Here is a 23,193-nt window from a genome sequence, read left to right on the forward strand (position 1 = left end):
ATACCCCCTTATGGGAAGGTGAGGTGCATAAGATCCGACAATGGAACAGAGTTTACATGCAACGATTTCCAAACATTATTGAGGAAAAATAAAATCAGACACGAAACGTCAGCTCCGTATTCCCCACATCAGTACCGGACTGCAGAGAGGGGTTGGCGTACTCTTTTTGAGATGGGTAGGTGCATGATAGTTGAAAGTGCATTACCAAAACAACTATGGCACTACGCAGTACAAACAGCAGCAATGGTACGTAACATGTGTTTCAATAAGCGTACGGGACGGACTCCTTAAGAGTTGATAACAGGCAAGAAGCCTAATGTGTCAAAAATGCAAAAGTTTGGATCTATATGTCATACGTACAAACAGGACAAAGGAAAATTTGATTCCAGGTGTGACCGGGGTTATTTTGTAGGTTACGACAAGAACACCCAGCGTACTTGGTGTATCACCCAGATGTAAACAAAGTACAAAAGCACAGACTAGTTGTAGGAGCCTTATATGAATATACCATGTTAAGCCAGTAGGGGGCAATCTCTTTTAATGAATATAATGAGTGCACCTGGGATAGAGGGAGTGTTTTTGTGTACGGGGGAAGCTCAAAGTTTTTTGACCGTGAAATATGACCGTGAATTGGATCTTTAGGACGAGTATGTGAGATATAATGTGTTCGAGCATATACTTTCATTGTTTTGGTATTTTGTTTAGTTGTTTAGCTATGTGATATGTTCAGGATTGGTGTGGACTATGAACTGTGGATGAATGAATAATGGAACTAGGGTGACTATGATATGCTTGTTCCAATAAAAGACATGCAACAACATATAAAGAACATTTGCCTCTATTGACACGCGTGAATAGCTCACTCCCAGGACACGATTAACCTCTGACTTTAGTGGAAAGTCAGCCACACTAGTGAAATTTGTTAGCAAAAACAGACAGGTGTGCCAGATCTAAGCGACGGCTATAGCGGAGTGAAACCCAAGACTGATGAGACTACACAGAGTAGGAGTACAGAGAATGCTCCAGAGCCAAGTGTACAGAGTGGAAGTACACATAGTGATAGTCAAGGAGAGGCAACAAGATCTAATGACCACAATCGAACACAACAGAATGTGGTGAACTAGAGAGTAGGAGGTATCCGACAAGAGAGAGAAAAACACAGAGTTACTTAGATGACTTTGTAACTGAATACAGTAATAATGATGGAGTTAATATCACAGTAGATTATTGCTGCAGAGCGGTGTGTGGCATTCCACAGACTTTTGAAGGAGCAATGAGGTCAACTAACTCAAAGGAATGGATAAAAGCCATGGATGAAGAAATACAGTCTCTAAAGGAGAACAAAACATTTACCCCAATAACACTGCCAATAGGCAAGGAAACAGTGGGGGTAGATGGGTTTACTCCATCAAGACTGGTGCAGATGGAAAAGACAAATACAAAGCACGGTTTTTGGCCAAGGGTTACAACCAGAGAATGGGAATAGACTATGGGGAGACTTTTTCACCCACTGTGGATTTAACGAGTGTAAGAGTGGTGCTACAGAAAGCAGCACAGGAAAATCTACTCCTGCATCAAATGGACGTGAAAACAGCATACTTGCATGCCCCCATAGACTATGCGATCTACATCAACCCACCAGAAGGTTACCAAGAGAAAGAGGGTATAGATTACAAACTATTCAATTCAATTCAAATTTATTTGTATAGCGCTTTTTACAATGGACTTCGTCTCAAAGCAGCTTTACAGAACATAAACATAGAACAGAAGTTAAACATAAGGAGAAAAAAGAATTAATATAGTAAAAAACTAGAGAAATCACATTACGGTTTGCAACAATCCGGGCGAAACTGGAATAAGATTTTGCACGATTGTCTTTCTGAAAATGGATTCACACAAAACCCAGCCGACCAATGTGTTTATGCCAAAGAGTCAAAGGAAGGAAAAGTGATCATAATTACATGAGTCGATGACTTAATTATTGCAGCAAGCAATCAAGAGAGACTGAAAGAAGTGAAAGAGATGCTTGCAGAAAAGTTTAAAATGAAAGACCTGGGTAAACTGAAACTTTTTTTGGTATTGATTTCAATCTATCAGATGGGTGTGTAAAAATGACACAAGAAAAATATACTAACAAGATACTACAGCGTTTTAACATGCAAGACTGTAAGATCAGAGAAACACCATGTGAACAAAGGTTAGAGTATACTGAAAATGCAGTAAAAATGAAAGATGTCAAAATGTACAGAGAAGCTGTGGGAAGTCTTTTATACCTGACTGTTTGTACCAGACCAGATTTGAGTTTTGTAGTGAGCAGGTTATCACAGTATTTTGCTGAGCCTACAGAAGAACAGTGGGTCACTGTGAAGCATGTGTTTCGGTATATCAAAGGTACAGCAGATAAAGGGTTAAGTTTTAGAAGAAATGACTGAAAAATTAGGTATACAAGCCTACAGTGATGCTGACTGGGCAGCTGATACCAGTGACAGATGCAGTACTACCGGATACTGTGTAAGTTTAAGCCAAAACAGTTCTCTAGTATCATGGAAGACCAGAAAGCAACCAACTGTGGTACTTTCAACACGTGTGAAGCAGAATACATGGCACTTGCTTCAACCATACAAGAGTGTTTATACCTAGAACAGTTACTGGGAGGTATAGATAACAAGTACACACAAACTGTAGTACATGAGGACAATCATGGAACAATTGCTCTTGCCAAAAACCCTGTAAACAGACGGAGATGTAAACACATAGACGTAAAGTATCACTTTATCAGGTCTATTGTAAATGAGGGAAGGGTAACTTTGATGTACTGTTCCACTGATAACATGATTGCTGATGTAATGACCAAACCTGTAAATGAGTTAAAACTGGATAGGTGTGCAGGTGCTCTTTTTGGAGATTGATATGTGTATGACAGGGGTCCACATTCATTCTATCTTTTGTTTTTGTTTATAAAACAACCTGAGTACAAGTGGGGGTGTTAAAATATGTTAAAATATGTCCTCAGTTGTATGTTATTGTAATGCTGTGCAGTTCTGTGTTATGTAAAGAGTAGGTCACAAGGGGGCACTAAAAGTATAAGTTATTTAAATAGACGTGTTTGCGTTATTTGGTTTGTCCTAAGGGAGTTACGGTTCTCTCTTTATGTTGTTGTTTTAACTGTCTGACCGTGAGACTGATGTGCAGGCAGTGAGAAAAATAAATATGCCTAAAGGCTAAAGGTAACTTGTCTCTATCATCCATTTGTCATCCAAATGCAACGCTAGCTGCAACAGTGGTATAGCACAACTCAACAGTGGCCCTACTTTTATTGATTTAATGAGAGAATTTTATACATATCTACAATCATACATATGTTCAGTTCTATGTGACAATAAATATTGTCAAAAGGTTTTTGAATTGTACAGAATTTATTTGATTTGACAGTCAGGTATTGATTCCTTGCAGATGTTGATACAATTACTAGGCTACTTAAATATATATCACACTAACTAGTTAGACATTATGATCTTCTGGACCTTTCCTTCAAGAAATTTTCTCTTACTGGACCTCTTTAAATTTTAGTTGAATACCTCTGCTATAGAGTCTGATGGACAGGGGTCTAAAAACTTTGGCCATATAGTGTACCTTAACAGCAGCTCTCTAACACGTTTTCTGTCATGTTTTACTAAATAATAATAATAATAATAATAATAATAATAATAATAATAATAATAATGTCTTGCAGTAGAGAGAGTAGCATTTCATCATCATTAGGAAAAAGTTTTAAAATACGGTGGAATATTTGTTGAATGTACTTTCTCTCTTTAAAGATTTCTTTTCTAGGCTTTGTGTGCCAATTTTGACCCAATTTTGACATCACTTTCTTTAGCATTTTAACACGCTTTTAGAAAAGCTATTATATATAGCTTTAAAGTCTTCACAGAATATAACCTATTCCTGACATCATATCCAGGGGCGGTTCTAAGATTTCATCTTTAGGAGGTTTTAGCCATCAGTGAGAATTTAAAAAAAGAAGAGTTCTATTTCATCAACTCGTGTTCGATGATATGTCCTCCTGGAGACAAAAGGTGCAGTCCAAAAAAAGCGAGAAGCGAATGTTAACTGAGGAAAGGTAGCACGTGCGTTATGCATTCGGGTAAGGGGCGTTACCTTACCTGCCTTTGGCATCCGTTCCTGACCTCTACAGAAGCATCCAATTGCACTAAGTCTGGCTTGACAGACAGGAGCGCGTGCCACAGTACTATGTCCTTCTCGCTTCGGGACGAGGACGCCCCCCTCGGGGAAATCTTTCATCCTCACCCAGACAGGGTGGCTCTCTGGGCCTGCCCCGTGAGAGGGCGAATTTAAGCACTCTGGGGCTTCCCCCGTGTGTTATTGCCACAGTTCAGAATGCCAGGGCCTCTTCCACATGTTCTCTATATGATTGCAAATGGTGTGTGTTTGAGGAGTGGTGCGAGGAGCACCAGCTCGTTTCATATCTGTGCTCAGTCGCTGGTATTCTGGGTTTTTTGCAGGACCTTATCGATCGTGGCAGAACTTTTACGACGACTAAGGTCTATTTTGTGGCTATCGCTGTGTGTCACGCTGGTTTCGGCGACACTACGGCTGCACCCCTTTATCCGTAGATTTATGAAGGGCATGCGCCGCTCCCTGCCGGTCACCAGAAGTGTACGGATTGGGATCTCTCCATGTTGCTGGAGGTGCTGGCCCAACAGCCTTTTGAGCCCCTGGGGGATATCTCCCTCAAGCTGCTGTCCTTCAAGACGGCTCTGCTCCTGGCTTTGGCTTCCGCCAAATGTGTCAGTGATTTGCATGTGCTCTCGGTTCATTCCTCGTGCACCAAATTCTCACTCAGTGAAGATAAGGTTTTGCTTAGGCCTAACCCGGCCTTCATGCCTAAATGCTTTCCAGCTTTCCCTGTTGGTGTGATTGATCTCTCCGCTTTTCACCCTCCTCCCTTTTCATCTGCGGAGGACCAGAGGTTGAATGCTTTGTGCCCTGTGTGTGCCCTATGGGCGTACATGGACAGGACAAACTCTTTTCGAGGGAGCGACCAGCTCTTCATCTCTTGGGCCCCGCCGAACACGGGGAAACCCATCTCTAGCAACACCTCTCTCGCTGGCTTGTAGAAGCCATCTCCTTAGCATATGAATCTAGGGGCGTGCAGCCTCCTGGTGGCCTCAGGGCTCACTCCAGTAGAGGCTTGGCTGATTCTTGGGCTCTGTTTGGGGGAGTTCCCTTGCAGGACATTTGTGCTGCTGCGAGCTGGTCCTCTCCACACACCTTTGTTAGGGACTACCGGCTTGATGTTACCCGTACCACGGTGGCTTATTTGGTCTTAAGTGTGGGCTCTTAAGTGTAGGCCCGCACTCCTTTCAACCCTGTTTGCCCTGCCTGGTTATGCATGTTTCAAGCATATAGTCTCCCCCTCTCCTGACACCCAGGTTGGCCCATTCACATGTTATAAACATGTTCTTTTCCTGCAGGCAGCTCGCTTGTTGGACATCAGCGGGGTTCTAACATGCATGTTACCACATGTCGTGTTTCTCTTTGGCTGGGTTTTTTACCCAACGCAGTATGTTATGTCTACCACCTTTTTGGCCATCCTCTGGCTTACAGGGCCTTGCTGTGACTGTATTGGGCAACCGGGGAGTTGTCTATATCTCCCATAGGTGGATCTCGAACACGAGATGATGAAAGAGAACAATAGGTTACTTTCATAACCCCGGTTCTCTGAAACATCAAGTGGAGAGATCCACCAAGTTTGCTCTGCTTGCTGCACGAGAAGCGAATATGCTCACAGAGGAAATGCAGCCTGTGCAGGTGCATTATGCACTTGGGTAAGGGACGTTACCTTACCTGCCTTTTTCGGCGACTAAGGTCTATTTGGTGGCTATCGCTGTGTGTCACGCTGGTTTCGGCGACACTACGGTGGGACTGCACCCCTTTATCCGTAGATTTATGAAGGGTGTGCGCCGCTCCCTGCCGGTCACCAGAAGTGTACGGATTGGGATCTCTCCATGTTGCTGGAGGTGCTGGCCCAACAGCCTTTTGAGCCAGTTGTCTATATCTCCCATAGGTGGATCTCGAACACGAGATGATGAAAGAGAACAATAGGTTACTTTCATAACCCCGGTTCTCTGAAACATCAAGTGGAGAGATCCACCAAGTTTGCTCTGCTTGCTGCACGAGAAGCGAATATGCTCACAGAGGAAATGCAGCATGTGCAGGTGCATTATGCACTTGGGTAAGGGACGTTACCTTACCTGCCTTTGGCACACGCTCCTGTCTGTCAAGCCAGGCTTGGTGCAATTGGATGCGTCTGTAGAGGTCAGGAACAGATGCCTTTCCCATAGGTGGATCTCTCCACACGATGTTTCAGAGAACCGGGGTTACGAAAGTAACATATTGTTTTATATTATATATTATATGACTACATAGTAAGCCAAACGTTATGGTATTATTTAAAATGGCAAAAGTGGACACCACAATTTTATGTATGATGTAATGATGCCAGTCTTGAATCAGATCAGTTCATGTATTTGTACATTCTCTATGAACAGTGTGTCCAATTAATGCAGTCATTAATAATAAAAAAAAAAATTCACAAGACAAAGACCAAATCAATAAATGTTATTTTTGTTTAGTATTGAATGGATTGTTTGCATTAATATTTTGTTTGTGCTATCAACTCTGGTAATAAGAATTGTGAAATTTCACTGCTTTTGATTGCCGTCTTTGTGGTTTTCCGCCGATTAACGTTATAGATAAACGCCTCCAGCTCTGACTGCGCGTACACCGCAGTCCGGTCAGATAAAGCAGACAGCTGATGCCGCACTTTTGAAAGACTACAACGCACGCGCGTAAAAGCACAGTAAAAAAAAACGCTCTTGGATCAAACTGATAAATAAATTTCTTTCCCATCGACGACATGTCCTACATTTTAACGTAATTTTTATTTTTTATTTTTGAAAGTAAAAATTATACTCATAGTTTTAAGGTGGCTGAGATCACAGACAGGGGGGCTGAAGTCACCCTAAAAAAGGTCTAGAACCGCCCCTGATCATATCTACTGTAATGTTAATAATGTACTCCTTCGTGTCAAAGCCCACCAAAACACAGGCACTAAAAAGACATTAACAACATTTTAATTACTTTTATTTGTAATGTACAATAAACCAGAGAACAAGAACATTTCAGTTAAGAAAATGTAACAACTAATTAGTATATGTCTAACATTATCTGATGAAATAACATAATGAACTGTTAAATCGTCAACCTTCTGTTCAGAGCTAATTATCAAAAAGAAAGATCCTACATTCTTTAGCAATTGACATTTTCAAAGCATGTTGATATAACCAGTGACAGCGTGACACAGCAGGTATCTCTCTCACTCACTGTTCCAGAGCTGCCGGGGTGACGTTAGGGTTCCTTTCTATGTGGAGTTTCTTTGAATGTTGTTTATGCCAGGAAGTGGACTGGCTAGTCTAAATCGCCCCTGAGTGTAAATGAATGTATGCATGGTGTCCCATTCAATGTGCATTCCTTATAAGCATATTCACTCTCCAGATGTAGGAATAACATACATTATAAACAATACAGCTCAGGATCCCTGACCAGGGTATATCCAGAAGACAGTGATAAAGAAATCCTGAGATTCCATATCCAGAACACAAATAAGGGAGTTATGGGTAACAGTGCCAAGCTAGAACCATTAAGTGTATTTAGAATCCATAAGACACAAGTAAGTCAGAGATGTAACGTAAAAAACTGGAATTTATTAAAGGTACTTTAATGCAATTTTATGACACAGTCTGTGACAAAGCATTATACTTGTTAAAATATCTGTACTGAAAAACATTTCAGTTACATACAGAGTACAGTATGCATTTATAAGCCATAGTCATAATTGGGATTCCCATTCATAAATGAGGTAAAAAAGGCTTTGTGGGTATCTAAGCTGAACATAAGCGCTTTCACGGATGGATCCTCCTTCATCTGCAAAATCCAGTTGTTCAGCTCTGGAGTGGCATCCAGACAGCTAAGAAAGAATAAGAGTGTTTTCATTTGCACAACTTTCAGAAAACAGAAACATATTCACTCTCCAAATGTAGAGATATTGTGCATTACCAATAAGTAATTTATTGTGCACTATTAATTAATAAAGAGCTGTAGAATTTCAACCATCAAGTGAATACAAAAATAATCTACTTTGGCTCAATTACACATATTGCTCTTTTATGTTTTCTATTTTTATTGTGCTCTTTGTCACTTATTTTACTTTTGTATAAATAAGAAGTCATACTTTTTGAGCTGCCAGGCATCCACCCTCTCAAACCATGGCCAGATCAGGTAATCAATCATAGTGACTGTATCACCTCCAAAGAATTTGGTTTTCTTGTTAACAAGAACCTGCCAAGGTATACAATTATAATTCAATAAATACAGCTATATATGCAATGTTGAGAAATTAATCACATCCAAATATATGTCAATGTACATTGTTTAAAGCTTACATTTATTGTCATGGGCTAAAACTAATTCAACACAGACAAAGATGTGATATTTTACTATTTAAATCGCACTATACCTTGTTCAGTTTAGAGAGCTTTTCCTTCAACTCTGCTTCTAGTGCGGACACATCTTCACCTTTATTTTTGCCCATGGGAATTTTATAGAACAGAGGAATGACCTGAAAGTAAAAAAAAACCTTATGAAGTAACAGTTATATAAAACCCCACACAGTATTTAAAACTGACACTTAAACAAAACAAGCAGTGACATCCTTCTCAACTAGAAGTTTTGTCTTCAATACACACTGTTTACACCTACATTTTTGAAATACAATATGAGCACAAAGCAAATACCTTTGAGTATTCCTCCAGCAACATCTTCTGCTGAGCTTTTGCAAAGGGGTCAGAGGGAAATAGTTTTTTCTCAGGGTATATCTCATCCAGGAATTCACATATAATCGCTGATTCGTAGACCACCTGACCACAGGGTGTCTCCAATGCAGGCACTGCGCCAAGAGGGTTCTTCTCCAGGTACCATTCGGGTTTCTCTTTCAAATGGATGTTGATAGTTTCATACCTACAATGAGATAATGGGAGTAATTTTAAGATTATAATGCTTACAAACATTCTGTTTTACAATTTAATTTCAAACAGAATCCAAACTCTTATGCCAACATCAAAACTTACTCTATTCCCTTGGCATGAAGCACCAGACTGTTTCTCTCGGCATATGGACAGAATCTCATACTATAGAGTCGGATCTTGCCTTTGGGTACAACTCCAGGAGCACAGCTTCCTGGAAAATACATCACTTCCATGACTGGTTTGAATAGTAGGAAAATGATCAAAATCATAAGCTATGCTATTTACAGTCAACAGATCATATTTCAAGTGAATGTCTAATTGTCATTTTAGACCTTTACCCTAATAAAAAAAATGTATGTAATATGTCCTAAAAGAAAACGTGTCCATAGCTCCAGCACAGTTCCATATACGTAGTGTCTTACTATCCATGTTCAGGCATTGGAGCTGTTCTGCTGGCACTTTAGGACTATGTTCTGTCTTCTGTTGTCACAACTCTGTGTATTAAATAACATAGTCGCATCATGGTGCCGGGTAAAATAATCACTGGTGACTAAGCACACACTCATCAGCACTGATTTTGGTTCCTAACTCCACCTGGGACTATTTTGCTAAGTCATCACCAAAATGCTACATTTAATTATGCACGTTTCAGATCTTACATTAAAAAGTTTACAGATCTGCTTAAATTTCATGTAGTTAATATACACGATATCTCTTATTGGAGTTATGCATGGTACAGCTGACAGAAACACAAGGTTAAAAAAAGTTTATATATACATATATATATATATATATATATATACACACACACACGCGCGCGCGCGCGTATATACATATATACATATACGTATATAAAATTCAATTATATAGAAGTTATATAAATTTAATATAAAATTATTTATATTTATTAATTTTTTATACTTATTAATTTTACCTTTTACAGCACATTTCTGGGTCGAAGCCATAGTCACCGTCTGGAGCTGCAAAAATATACTGTAGCTGGATTCATTAAAAAGACGCAACTTCTTTACAATAAAATATCATTTAGTATTTGCCAATTAAAAAGAAGAAAAGAAATAGAAATAAAAGGAAAGGGTAGCGCTCTCGGTTGTGACAGAAGGCAGAAGTGTGAATGGGGTTTAAGGAGCAGCTTTAAACTGATGGCGCTGATAAAACCGGACATGACATGAGTGATTTCCTTTCAGTAAACTCACCCTTAATGTAAAAGGCTTTTCACCAGATGTTGGCACGTGACTTTGTCAGGTGAGGTCTGGGGTCCAGTCTGCCTTCCACATCCCAAATGTGTTCAGTGGGGTTGGGGTCAGGTCTCTGTGCAGGAGTTCTGCCACTCTAAAATTGGCAAAACAAAAAGTGTTGTGCACAGTGACAATGCAAAGATGAAACAGGTTTTGTCCCTATAGTTCCAGTAAATAGTAATGCTATAGTGTGTGTGATGGACAGGGGTCTAAAAACGTTGGCCATATAGTGTAACAGCAGCTCTCTAACACGTTTCTGTCATGTTATACTAAATAATAATAATAATAATAATAATAATAATAATAATAATAATAATAATAATAAGAATAAGAATAAGAATAATAATGATGATGATGTCTTGCAGTAGAAAGATTAGCATTTCATCATCATTAGGAAAAAGTTTTAAAATACAGTGGAATATTTGTTGAATGTAGCTACTTAAAGATTTCTTTTCTAGGCTTTGTGCGCCAATTTTGACTCAGGTTTTAAGACATAGAGTGTTAAAGCTACATCACTTTCTTTAGCATTTTAACATGCTTTTAGAAAAGCAATTATATATCCCTTTAAATTCTACAAATAATCTAACCTATTCCTGACATCATACCCAGGGGCGGTTCTAGGATTTCATCTTTAGGGGGTTTTTAGCCATCAGTGAGAATTTAAAACAAGAAGAGTTTTATATTATATATTATATGACTACATAGTAAGCCAAACGTTATGGTATTATTTAAAATGGTAAAAGTGGACACCACAATTTTATGTATGATGTAATGATGCCAGTCTTGAATCAGATCAGTTCATGTATTTGTACATTCTCTATGAACAGTGTGTCCAATTAATGCAGTCATTAATAAAAAATAAAAAAATTCACAAGACAAAGACCAAATCAATAAATGTTATTTTTGTTTAGTATTGAATGGATTGTTTGCATTAATATTTTGTTTGTGCTATCAACTCTGGTAATAAGAATTGTGAAATTTCACTGCTTTTGATTGCCGTCTTTGTGGTTTTCCGCCGATTAACGTTATAAACGCCTCCAGCTCTGACTGCGCGTGCTGAAAGACTACAACGCACGCGCGTAAAAGCACAGTAAAAAATCGCTCTCGGATCAAACTGATAAATAAATTTCTTTCCCATCGACATGTCCTACATTTTAACGTAATTTTTATTTTTTATTTTTGAAAGTAAAAATTATACTCATAGTTTTAAGGTGGCTGAGATCACAGACAGGGGGGCTGAAGTCACCCTAAAAAAGGTCTAGAACCGCCCCTGATCATATCTACTGTAATGTTAATAATGTACTCCTTCGTGTCAAAGCCCACCAAAACACAGGCACTAAAAAGACATTAACAACATTTTAATGACTTTTATTTGTAATGTACAATAAACCAGAGAACAAGAACATTTCAGTTAAGAAAATGTATCGAACTTATTAGTATATGTCTAACATTATCTGATGAAATAACATAATGAACTCTTAAACCGTCAACCTTCTGTTCAGAGCTATCAAAAAGAAAGATCCTACATTCTCAAAATCAACAAAGAACCAAGATTTATATAGTGACGTTCATATATCCCCAAACTGACACTGAACAGGCCGTTCTACAGGCATTGCACTGATGACACTATGACACTTCTTTCACTTATCCAAAAAAAAAAAAAATAATAATAATAATAATGATAACATCAGCACCTTCAGTTTTCCTGCTCCACAGCCACACATGTTGCCAGTTATGTGCTTGTTGTAATGAACAACTGCTAGAATTGATGGATAGGAGGTGGATTTAATATGATGACCAGCTTTCCTGGGCAAGATTCAGGCAGTTTTGTTGTTTAAATTCTGTGACTTAGTCGATGTCTTTCAAAAATATCACTCCTATACAGGCTTAATTTTACAGTCCAATGCGCTTTCTCGGCAGTAAAAATCCAACATTCACAGTGAGCCTCTAAAGTGCAGATGCTGAGCAATAGAAAGACACCAAATCCACATACAATTAGCCCGTACAAATTAAATTACGTTGCTTTATAATAAATAAATACTTGTGTAATTAAAGCAGTGGTTCTCAAACCACTACTCAAGGTGTTCTGGACAGTCCACATTTTTTGTGTTTGCGTAAGGGACAGAGCAATAAAATCTGGACTGTCTGACATGCCCTGAAGCCTGGGATGAGTTCAGCTTTTTAACAGTGTATGTATATGTTTTGTGTGTATAAGGTGGCATTATTCCAATTAAAAATACATCTTTGTGTGTTATGTTACTACGACACTACAAACCATGATTTCGACAGATTACTACTACTGATGAAAGCCCATGTGCCAACAGCAATCCAATCAGGTGATGATTATCATAACATAAATAAAATTATAAATGGAGTTTTGCAAGCAGCGATTCATATTTAGTCCAGCTCCAGTCTTGATCCTGTATAGAACAGAAAAACAAACATGGATTTGAATCAGCAAAAATGTTTATAGAGGTAGACATAACAAATAATTTAATAGTCAAGTTTCATAGCACAATAACCACCTAAGATTTTATTATGGTTTATGATACAATCACAATATTGGATATTCAAATGTTTACCTTTACCTAAACAATTACATTTATGGCATTTGGCAGACGTCCTTATCCAGAGCAACTACCGCTTCTCATTTATAGAAGTCAGCAGTTAAGCGTCTTGCTCATGGGCCCAGTACTGGCACATTGAACAACCTAAAACTTCTAACTGAGTCTTACTGGATAGCAAACAAAGTTTTTCCCTTACACTGTGTGATCAGATTGAGCTTGTATTTTCAATCTTTTATGTAACTCTTAATAAGTTAATAAATATATTTTAATAAAAACAATATTCTGCCACTTGCATTATAGCTAGCTGAACTTTTGGCTTCACCATTAAATATACCACTGCAAAATGTTTTCTTTATTGTGTTCGCATTAGAATGCTATTTACTGTTTAATGATACAATATAGATCACAAAGCATATTCACGCTTTTGTACTCACCATTATACTCTCTGATTTCTCCTCAGTTGCCTCCTGTAGCAGGCTCGTGAGCTGGCTTAAATACTTCTGATTCTCCTCCAGTAGATGATTAACCGTTTCACTGGAAAACAGATTTAAATTATGTTATTGAATACAATACACAGCTAGGTCTGTGTTAACTGAAATGTGTGAAAATGAGGAGTTACGAGTCATGTGGAGCTGGCAGGGACATGGACAGGTGTGGAGAGCAACATTGCTGAGGTTGTTGAGGCCAAGGTGAGAGAGCTACCTCTGCAACGTGGCTACGAGTGGTGTTCTGTGCCTGCAAGAATAAATACATTCCCTGTTTACTTAAAACAGCCCCATTATAATGCAGCTGAACATTGCAGAGATCCAATATGAAATGTTTGCATACACTGTCAGAGGCTCAATTTAGATCAAATCAATGCAATACTCACACATGCAATCTTTAATAAGTGCCAGAACTCCCTCTGTCTCTTCATCTGCATCTGCATCACAACTCCATCAGCTTCCTTAATGTTCTCCAGAGTTTTTTCAATCTTTGGGAACAATTCAATAATCTTCTGTTTGCTCTGCAGAATTTTACTGGCAAAAAAGGAAACACAAAGTCTTTAGTCTTGAGGGTGAAGTGGAAGAGTTTGAGCATCCTCAATAGAGGCCTTCAACGTCAGTGTCCAACCTCATTAATGCTCTTGTGGCTGAATAGGCAAATCTCCATCAATGTCAAATGTTTCATAAAGACTTGTAATGTAATTAATTATTAAAAGATGTTTTGTCATTTGTCTGAGAAACTTTGTCAGAACATTTCTCTTCCCAGGATGTGTAAATGTTTTAGTCTCTAATCATTTGGAGATCTTGTCAGTGATCTAAAAGTGTGAGACTCATCAGAGTTCACACTGACTCTCAGTTTGTTAGTCGTTTGTGGCTCAGTTTGGATAACCACAAGCTTTTAAAGATTGCCATTTCAGTTTGCAGTTCTTGTTTATGCAGTCAGAGTTGGCCCATTTTAATCTCAGTGGTTTAGGTCTCTGATCACAAATCATGTGAGTCATATAGAAAATATTCCTCCATGTACAATGGTTTCAGGCAAAATGTCAAAACACTCCAAAAAACCCCAGTTTGTTGACTTTTGTGACTTTATTGTGTGCACTTAATGTAGAGTTCACATGTTGGGCTTCCACCTCCAATATTTTTTTTTAAAACCCTGATAAAATTCTGCTCAGTTGAAGATGCTCTTCTGCATGGAAAATTAAACCAGTAATTCCAGTGTGCTTTTATTTTCTAAATACATAAATAATTATTATTAAAAATAGTTCATGATTAAAATAGCTGAAAAAAAAAACCTGAATGTGATGCCATCCTGATCTCATCTTTCATCTTCAATTTCTATTGACATTGAAGGTGGTATGCAAGTAAACAGTGAAATGGAATCATAAGACAGTTATAGAGTTGTGAACGGGTTTGCTGATTAAAGCTGGCAACTTTGAGACTGTTGATGTCACAACAAGAAAGTAAAAATAATGAGACCAGGAAGACATCCATAACAAAACCGAATGCAGATCTGGTATGCCCCTTACACATGTGAGTCACAGGTAGTGTTTAAACACTGGGAATTGCCTACTTTTCAGTACAGCTGTTGTTGCCTGTAGGATGAATGAAACTCTGCAAGATTGAGTCATTTAGTCTAGACACCAAACCATTTCATTCAACACAACCTGGTTGATGGGACAATCTCTAACTATGATGTAAAAACTGTAAAAGCAATAAGATTATTTTTGTTTTATATCGAGGATGGCTTCTTTACCTGAGATGGGCATAGAGGTCCTTCAACACTTTGTCTTGATTCTGTACAGTCTGTACAATTACTTTCACCATCTCAGAGCTGTCGCTGTAACCATGCTGCGAGTCATTCACTGTGAAGAAAAAGAATAAAACAATTGTCCATGAAATCATACCAGTCAAATGTCTTTTGTAGGTATTCTTACTTTAACAAGAACTATAAAATAATTTTGATGATTGACACTGTATTTGTTCATTCAAATGCTACCTGGAAAGCAAACATCCAACCGTCTATAAACATAATGCAGGTATAACATTACAGTAGCAACTAATTCTTATTAAACATTTGTTATCTGTGAATTTCTGATGCAGCTTCCCAGAGGTTGTTTCCCTTATAACAACATTTAAACTTAGTGGGGTGTGTAGGGTACCCTGAACCCCTGAACGCTATCGGCTGTTGTAACAACCTGTAAGACATTTTAAAATGCTCCCTTTCCTGATTTCCTGTTTTTAAAGTGGACCAACATGCAGACTCCAATTACATAATCAGTTCATGAGCACTTATTGAATAAAATATATCTAGCAGCTTATTTAGCACTCCTCATTAATTCTGTAAACAGATAATACACAAGGTTATTTAAACACTTCTTACTTTTGCATTTTGCTTTCAGTTGTTTGTAGAGTTCGATGGCTTTCTCCTCACTAAAAATAAATAAATGCAATGGTAAGGGGTAAAAAATAGACAGGTTTATAACAGGACAAGTGCAAATGAATACTTACAGCTGCTCCATGACATCTGCTTGGCGGCGAGCATAAGGACTTCTCTGAAGCTCCACAATCTCAGAGTGTAAGGACATAATCTCTTCATCTAGATGGCCAATCTCTGCAACCTTTGATAAAAGCACAATCATTTGTCATTACGACTGCTTCATCTACAGAAAATGCTTTTATTATATTTAAACTGAAGGCTAAAGTTCAGATCGGACTTATAAATATACCTGTCCAAATGCAGCAGCTTTCTCTTCATTGTCCTGCCATGCCTTTAACATCTTTTCAGAAGCTACACGGAATAAATAAAGACCTTTTAGATCATTTGTTTTATTTACTGAATTATCTGGACACTGTACAGATACTGTATTATCTGGACAATACACTGCACCAGAGTTTAACTGCAAAAAAAAAAAAAAAAAAAAAAAAAAAAAAAAAAAAAAAAAATTAATGTGCCCTTTGAAAAAGAATGAATTCCAGGACTTACAGATTCCATACTGCATCTGATCACTGTACTTTTCCAGGTCATACTGGATACTACTCTTAAAGAAATCAAGCTTAGCTTTTAACTGCTGTGAACATGAAAACATCAGATTCTTGTATCTAGTGAGGTTGGTGTTGTACCGAAGAAGACTCAACCTATAGAAAAGTACACAAAAACATGAAGAGACAAAAGATGATCAAGCCTGATATAGAACCAGCAACTTTAATCAACCAGTTATGGGGTGTTCTCCTGTATTAGACATACATGGCAGCTCTTTGGCCCTGGAAAAGGCGACTGTAGTCATCTCTGAGGCCACAGATGTAGCTCACTGCCTCACCCCAAACTTTCTTAAGGGTATTCAAAGGAAGTTGGGTCTTGGTCTCACGCACTAAAAACAATAAAAAAATATGGGGGCTAAAACAAAGCTGATAATATTTTTACATTTTTCCCTTTTATTATTTAATTTTGCCATTAGCATTATATTTTAACCCTTCTGCAGACCTCGTGTGCATTCCTATGCAAATAAGGAGCGCAGAGTCAACTTGACCTTGTCTGTTTTGACTGCTCATAAAAAATGAAGTATATATGATAGCCTTTTTTTCCCACCTTCTTAGTCTAACTTGTTTCCAACATATTAACATATATTTTGCAAAAAATGTTGTAATATTTGGTATAATAAACCTCATTAATATGCAAAATACCTAATTTTCTAGTAAAAAACATACATTTTGAATTATTTTCACTATAGAGGCACAAAAGTTAATGCACAATTACAGGCTGGTATATTTCAAAGCCAGTGGATTGTTTTGAAACCATTTTGACCATTTTTAATGTCAGCAAATAAAAAAAAATGTTTTTTTAGGGCCAAAATGACTTGAATGGTTATAAATCAAAATGCAATGCCCAATGCTTGTGTATGTGTGTGTGTGTGTGTGTGTGTGTGTGTGTGTAGCATCATTTCAGTAGATCATATTTTGCCATCTGCTAGGCAAAGGCATATCGAAAGTGTGAAATATTTACAAATATGTAGCTTTTTTTTTCTGGAGGCCTAATGAAATGCAATGCCCTATTAGTGTGTGTGTTTTTGTGTGTGCATGTGTGTGGTGTGTGAGTGTTAGTGGACATTTTGTGTGTGCATTTTTGTGTCTGTATGTACAGTATGTTCATTGTGCTGAAAAGGGCAAAAATGTGACCTACTGCCCCACTAAATGTGGCCGGGTCAAGTTGTTCAATGAAAATAGACAAAATTAATTTTACTTGCAAAGTTCATAATTTGGAACAATCCCGGAAAATTTCAGGCAAATACATGGAAGGAAACAAAGGTATGACACATTAAACTTTCCAGCCGGGTCAGATTGACCCGAGGTCTGCAGAAGGGTTAAATTGTACACTAGTCTATAGCAAATAACACAGAGAATAAAGGGAATCATTGAATGATTTGATACTGTGAAAAAGAAAATCTCTGGATAAACCCACCAATAAAGTTCACACTCTCTGGAAGCGGCCTGGCAGTAAACGGTCCTGTGTACTTGGTTAGGCTCTTATCGAACAGATACACTATGTAACTGTCCCATCCTCTCTGATATGCAAAGAAAATGAAAAGTAATGAATCAGATGAGAGATTCAAGCCAAGTAAAAAGACAAAATAAAACACCTAAAAGACTCTTACGACTCCATCTAGAACACATTGTGCTGCAGGCTTTCTCGGATCCAGCATGACTCCTGTCTCTTGAAGAAGCTCTTGATTCCCTTGTTCAATCTTCGTCACATCCTCGATGCTCTGCTGCAGGGAGTGAAGGGTCTCCTCAGGGCTCAGACGAAAAGAATGTACCCTGGTTGTGGTCATGTTTAAGATGTGTACAACCTACAGCAAATATATACGAGTTAAATAGATCCACCTGCTGGCATTTACTAATAATACAAAAGGTCACACAGGCTGGACAACCAACCTTTATGTTCAGTATTTGATCAAGTTGTGCGAAGCACTGTGGCTGTTTAGTATCAGGGTGTGTTACTCCTCCCCTCTGAACTGGATCCCACTTCAGCATTAACTGTAGCAAACACTCCAAAGGCTCCAACAGCGTGCTAATAGTAGACAACATTAAACATCACTCAGTTTGTCTCTTAGGAATACATCTCAAGATGGTTAGGGCTTTGTATTAATGTCAAACAGAAAGTTTGGCCAACTGTTACCTGCTGAGATTATTGGGATAAGAAAGATGAGTAGAAAACCTGACTTCTCCATTCATATCCTCTACAGCCATGATGTCCTTTGGGCCTTTGTTACGTACTTTGCTTGTCCTAGAAAAAATTGACAACAAATGTGACTACAAAGACACACGTACAAAAATGTTAATAGTCTAAGTTTGCACTAATTTTGATAGATGAAAAAAGGACACTTTATATAAAACGCACCGGTTGCACCAATTGTGTCAAACAGTAACTGGGAAGCAAATTAAAGCTTTATATCAGTAAATTCTAATCTAACATCCATAATTTCATATTAACATTATACTGCTCTTTATGAAACATAATTAATTAGCTCTGCCATGGTCACATTTCAGCAAGCATGCACTTTAACTGTGTACACAATACTGAACCGTTTTGTAATTACATCCATAACATAAATTACATTAAAGAAATTACATCGAACCATTTCTAAATAATAGCACATTAAATCTGTGATTACTTATTTACAGGTGTAGATGTTTGCAGACATGTCCACAACTGCATAGAATATATTCCGAAAATCTGCATTAAAGATGGGGTGCACGTTGTTTGAAAAATGCTTCAGAAAACTGAGCCTACTAACAAAACAAACGTGTAGCCAACAAGCAGAAAGGGGCGTGTTTTGTCAATATGTGACGGAGAGAGTGTTCAGTGCGCATGTCTGACATTAGCAGAACACGACTGAAGCACTGACATGGCGGATAAAAACGACAAGCGAAAAAAGGCTTACGATAAGGCAAGAAGCAGGTGTTGAACGCCGTCTTCCACGTGAAACGGAGCTAAACCTTTCATGGTACAACACACAGTACTACAAAAACACATTTGTATTACCATAGTATTACTCATTGAGTTCATTTACTGATAAAGATATCACCTCGGCCAGCTGCCCCACCAGGTTCCGCCATAACAGTTGCCTGGGTTACGTATTTGTGTGTGGGGTGATTGTGGGGTGTTGCCCATTTGGGTTAGGAGAATGTTTGTTTTGGTGATTTCAAACGTCAACATTGGCTTTCAAACATCCTGCACCGCGCCTTTAAGTGAGTGGATTTAACTATGTGATGTTTAAAAAAAAAAAGATGCAGCTACAGTAAACGTAATGATGAGTGGTATGTGGTATGTTTAGTATGTTTCCAGAGAAACAGGGCAGTAGATTGTTTAGTCAGATATACACTGTTTCTTAGTAAGCTTTATGTAACTGGGATGTGGTTAATAATCATCGTGTTGACTTGATGTATTTTAACAGATATGCAGTTGACTAATCAGCCAAATTTACCATCAAACTATCTAACCATATTAATAATGTTGCCATGAAAAACATCTGTGACACTGAAAAGACTAAAATAGCATGTTAATAATTACACTTTATATTATAAATCCTGATCTATTGATCTTACATTAACATGAAAGTTTGATATGTTGTTACTACAGAATAATAAAAACTATTAAAATGTAATATTTGGGCCAATGTTGTCTATAGTGTCAGTGTTTTCTCACAAAGCCAGTGTCCAGTTGTAGGGTATTGTGTCAAGAAATTTGAGGATGTAGGTGCAATGAACATTACGTGTAGTTCACAATGCCTCTAGAGAAATAAAACAACTGATTTCAAAAACACCTTGTTTCTCAGGTCGGTTTGTGTCTCTAAACTGGATGTAGTTGCTAATCAGTTTTAACAAAGAGATACAGACACACAAACAAACACACCCAGCATGGAGCATGAACTTGACAAAGGCAAAGCTCTGAATCTAGGACAGACAGATGTTTCTGTTGGATTGTTTTGTTGACTTTTTGAAAATGAGCTGTAAAGTACAGACTGAATAAACTCAAATTCTGCTTTTTGTAGGTCTTCTGGATTTTTTAGATTAGTAAATACTTCTGAATGTAAAGTCAAAATTTTGATTTGAGATGCAGCCCATAACAGCAGCAGAAGGACATCAGAAACTGATTTTAAGTGTTTTAAGAAACACTGACATCATCTGTGTGTTTAATGATGCCGTAGATAAATCATTAAACATTTTGGCTTGGAAACCTGATGGGCAGGGATGTTAAGTCTCTGACATGCCATCTAGTGAATGCTGCTAATGACGCTGACTTCAAAATCATGCGTCAAGTATAAACCAGCTGGGGATTTACCTATAACCACACAAACGTCCCAGACTGAGTGGATGTGTGTCATTCCTTAATAAAACTGCATAATTGTTGGCAAACGGCTGTTGTTTAAGACTCTATTGAACATGTGGAAATACCCTCGGCAGTGTGATGATGTGTTGATGAAAAGCAAGGTCCTGTTTTATTCCTTACATAACATCCTGGCAATATGAGTAATAACAGCATCCCAGAAAGAACAGAGGTAAGCAACGTGACAATGTTACAGAAGAGAGGAATGTTTAAGACACTTAAATCTTCACACACTTTAACACTTAAACATCTAACAGTCATGGTCTGAAGTTGCCACATACCATTGCACCGGTTGCAGGTTATGTAGAAATGGACGAAAACCACAAATACACTCAAAAACCATTGTGCCGAAGCTCCAGTAATCCACAGTGACCGTGTAGGGTTTGCTCTCAAATAACTCTGGGGCCTAAAACAAAGCAGATTTGACCATTAAACCAATGCTTTTACAAAACATTGTGCTGATACATCTGCTTGGTATAAAACTCCTTACTGGTTCGATACTCTACTCATTATTTCCTAAGAAAACAAAACAAAACTCTTTTCATTTGCATTCCTGTGGCCTCTGATTAGCTAGATATATTTAACAATTGGGAATTAGCCAAGTATTGTTAGCAATGATTTATTAGCACTTTTGCGCTACGTTTTTTAGGCGAATAATGGAAATAATTAAGTTTTAACTTGCTGGTATTTTATTTAGCTAAAATAATGTGATAGACCACAAAGCCCATTGTGAGTCACTATCTGCTAAATGTAAGGGGCCTGGACTTAAAGGTAGGGTCTCCGATATTTGAGAAACGCTTCAGAAAACTGCGTTGGGCCACCAAACAAAACAAAAATCAAAACAAACGTGTAGCCAATGAGCAGAAAGGGGCAGGTCTTGTCAATATGGGCGGAGAGAGTGTTCAGTGTGCATGTGTGACATTAGCAGAAAGCGGTTTTAACATTGACATGAAGGATAAAAACAAAGAAAGAAAGCGAAGAAAGGCTTACGATAAGGCAAGAAGTAGGACCCGTGTTAATATAGGATCAGCTTTCCAGCACTGGAAAGAACTGAAGGAGCGGGAAGTTGGCCGCATATTCACAGATTGGAGTTTCCCCGAGTCAATAACTCCTGAGCCAAACGCTGTTACTAGCAAAACGCGGTTTGTAGCTGCCTCTCTACATTACTACGATAGAAACGAGGTGTTATTTGTGTAGTAACAGCGTTTAGCTCAGGAGTTATTTACTCTGGAAATTCAAATCTGTGAATATGCGCACATGCACACTCAACACTCTCTCCGCCCATATTGACAAGACCTGCCCCTTTCTGCTCATTGGCTACACGTTTGTTTTGATTTTTGTGTTGTTTGGTGGCCCAATGCAGTTTTCTGAAGCATTTCTCCAATATCGGAGACCCTACCTTTAAGATAATAATAAGAAAATTCTACAGAGCCAGTAGCAGAAACTCAGTCCTTTATTAATACACCAAATTTATAAATGTATAGCTTAATCAGCTCAAAACCAGATTTCAAGGACATTTCTAGTCATAATACAATACAAAGAACTCACCAGATACTGCAGAGTGCCCACAAAAGATGTGCATAGACTCCCTTGATCCAGATCTTTTGCATAGCCCAGGTCTATTATCTTGTGGACCAGCTAAAAACACAAAATACCCAAAGTGAGCCCATGCTAGTCATGAGAAAAGTGGAAAGAAAGCACTGTTTCTGATTATATTTTCCTGATATAAATATATTCCTGATTTTCCTATTGTTTTCCATTGTTTAGTTCTTTTCTTTACTATTACCAATTTTTAAATGAAGGATAAAAAAGCATTTCCTTACATGTTGTACTGTGTATGTGTGAAAATTTCAATTAGAATTTTAAATATGCTTATTTAACAAAGAGATACCTTTCCGTTGATTTCCTGAAGTACGATATTCTCTGGTTTTAAATCTCTGTGAATGATTTTGTTTGCATGAAGATACTGAATTCCTGAACCTGTTAATATCAAAAATGACTTTAGTTTAGAATTTGTTTTACACAAATTTAAGCAATAACTAGAAAAATACTGCAAAACATGGAAGGTGTTTTCATGAAAGGTAATACATTACCGACATCATTGAGTAAGGATAGCACCTCGCTTTCTTTTAGTCCACAGCAATTCTCAGGTTTGCTTAATAACTACAAAAAAACAACAATATAGATATGACAGAAAAAAGAGAAACCTTTTCTAAGAGTGACTGTATTAACCTGAAGCACTGCATTTAAGAAATGTAAAAGAAAATAATGCATTAGGGCACCTTACGAAGGTCTCCCCTGGAACAGTACTCCATGGCTAAAAGTGGCAAGTCATTCAAGGCAATGTGTTTCATTTCTTCTGGTACTTCTCTTGCTGTCACCACGTTCAAGTGG

The 23,193-nt window shown here is 37.9% G+C and overlaps 2 protein-coding genes across 2 annotated transcripts in view; both read right to left on the reverse strand.

The window, feature by feature from the left end:
- Positions 1-7,767: 7,767 nt before the first annotated feature.
- LOC113636307 (glutathione S-transferase omega-1-like) lies at positions 7,768-10,231 on the reverse strand. The gene is made up of 6 exons (XM_027136337.2): positions 10,042-10,231; positions 9,210-9,318; positions 8,877-9,099; positions 8,600-8,701; positions 8,315-8,421; positions 7,768-8,050 (listed from the first exon to the last, which is right to left on the reverse strand). The coding sequence occupies exons 1-6, from the start codon at positions 10,070-10,072 to the stop codon at positions 7,900-7,902; spliced, it is 723 nt and encodes a 240-aa protein (XP_026992138.2). The 5' UTR covers positions 10,073-10,231; the 3' UTR covers positions 7,768-7,899.
- Positions 10,232-11,715: 1,484 nt separating this feature from the next.
- The window catches only part of chuk (component of inhibitor of nuclear factor kappa B kinase complex), a 13,637-nt gene continuing 2,159 nt past the window's right edge, over positions 11,716-23,193 (reverse strand). Inside the window, exons 4-22 of the mRNA XM_027136323.2 lie at positions 23,082-23,193; positions 22,893-22,962; positions 22,691-22,779; positions 22,348-22,437; positions 21,081-21,205; positions 18,589-18,696; positions 18,345-18,480; positions 18,065-18,259; positions 17,872-17,974; positions 16,660-16,783; positions 16,399-16,550; positions 16,142-16,203; positions 15,924-16,033; positions 15,796-15,845; positions 15,169-15,277; positions 13,802-13,949; positions 13,550-13,665; positions 13,365-13,464; positions 11,716-12,783 (exon numbers count right to left, since the gene is read on the reverse strand). The exon at positions 23,082-23,193 is cut by the window's right edge and continues 6 nt beyond it. Coding sequence (XP_026992124.1) covers positions 12,727-12,783; positions 13,365-13,464; positions 13,550-13,665; positions 13,802-13,949; positions 15,169-15,277; positions 15,796-15,845; positions 15,924-16,033; positions 16,142-16,203; positions 16,399-16,550; positions 16,660-16,783; positions 17,872-17,974; positions 18,065-18,259; positions 18,345-18,480; positions 18,589-18,696; positions 21,081-21,205; positions 22,348-22,437; positions 22,691-22,779; positions 22,893-22,962; positions 23,082-23,193 — 2,056 coding nt within the window. The 3' untranslated portion in view covers positions 11,716-12,726. The remainder of the gene's footprint in view (positions 12,784-13,364; positions 13,465-13,549; positions 13,666-13,801; positions 13,950-15,168; positions 15,278-15,795; positions 15,846-15,923; positions 16,034-16,141; positions 16,204-16,398; positions 16,551-16,659; positions 16,784-17,871; positions 17,975-18,064; positions 18,260-18,344; positions 18,481-18,588; positions 18,697-21,080; positions 21,206-22,347; positions 22,438-22,690; positions 22,780-22,892; positions 22,963-23,081) is intronic.

This window comes from Tachysurus fulvidraco, chromosome 4 (genome assembly GCF_022655615.1).
Source record: "Tachysurus fulvidraco isolate hzauxx_2018 chromosome 4, HZAU_PFXX_2.0, whole genome shotgun sequence".
Classification (NCBI taxonomy): Eukaryota; Metazoa; Chordata; class Actinopteri; order Siluriformes; family Bagridae; genus Tachysurus; species Tachysurus fulvidraco.

Coding starts and splice junctions, on each gene's coding strand:
- LOC113636307 (XM_027136337.2), bottom strand. CDS start 10,072: ATGGCTTCGACCCAGAAATGTGCTGTAAAAG. Junction 9,100..9,209: donor CTTCATGCCAAGGGAATAGA/GTAAGTTTTGAT, acceptor ATCTCATTGTAG/GTATGAAACTATCAACATCC. Junction 8,051..8,314: donor GATGCCTGGCAGCTCAAAAA/GTATGACTTCTT, acceptor ATTCTTTCTTAG/CTGTCTGGATGCCACTCCAG.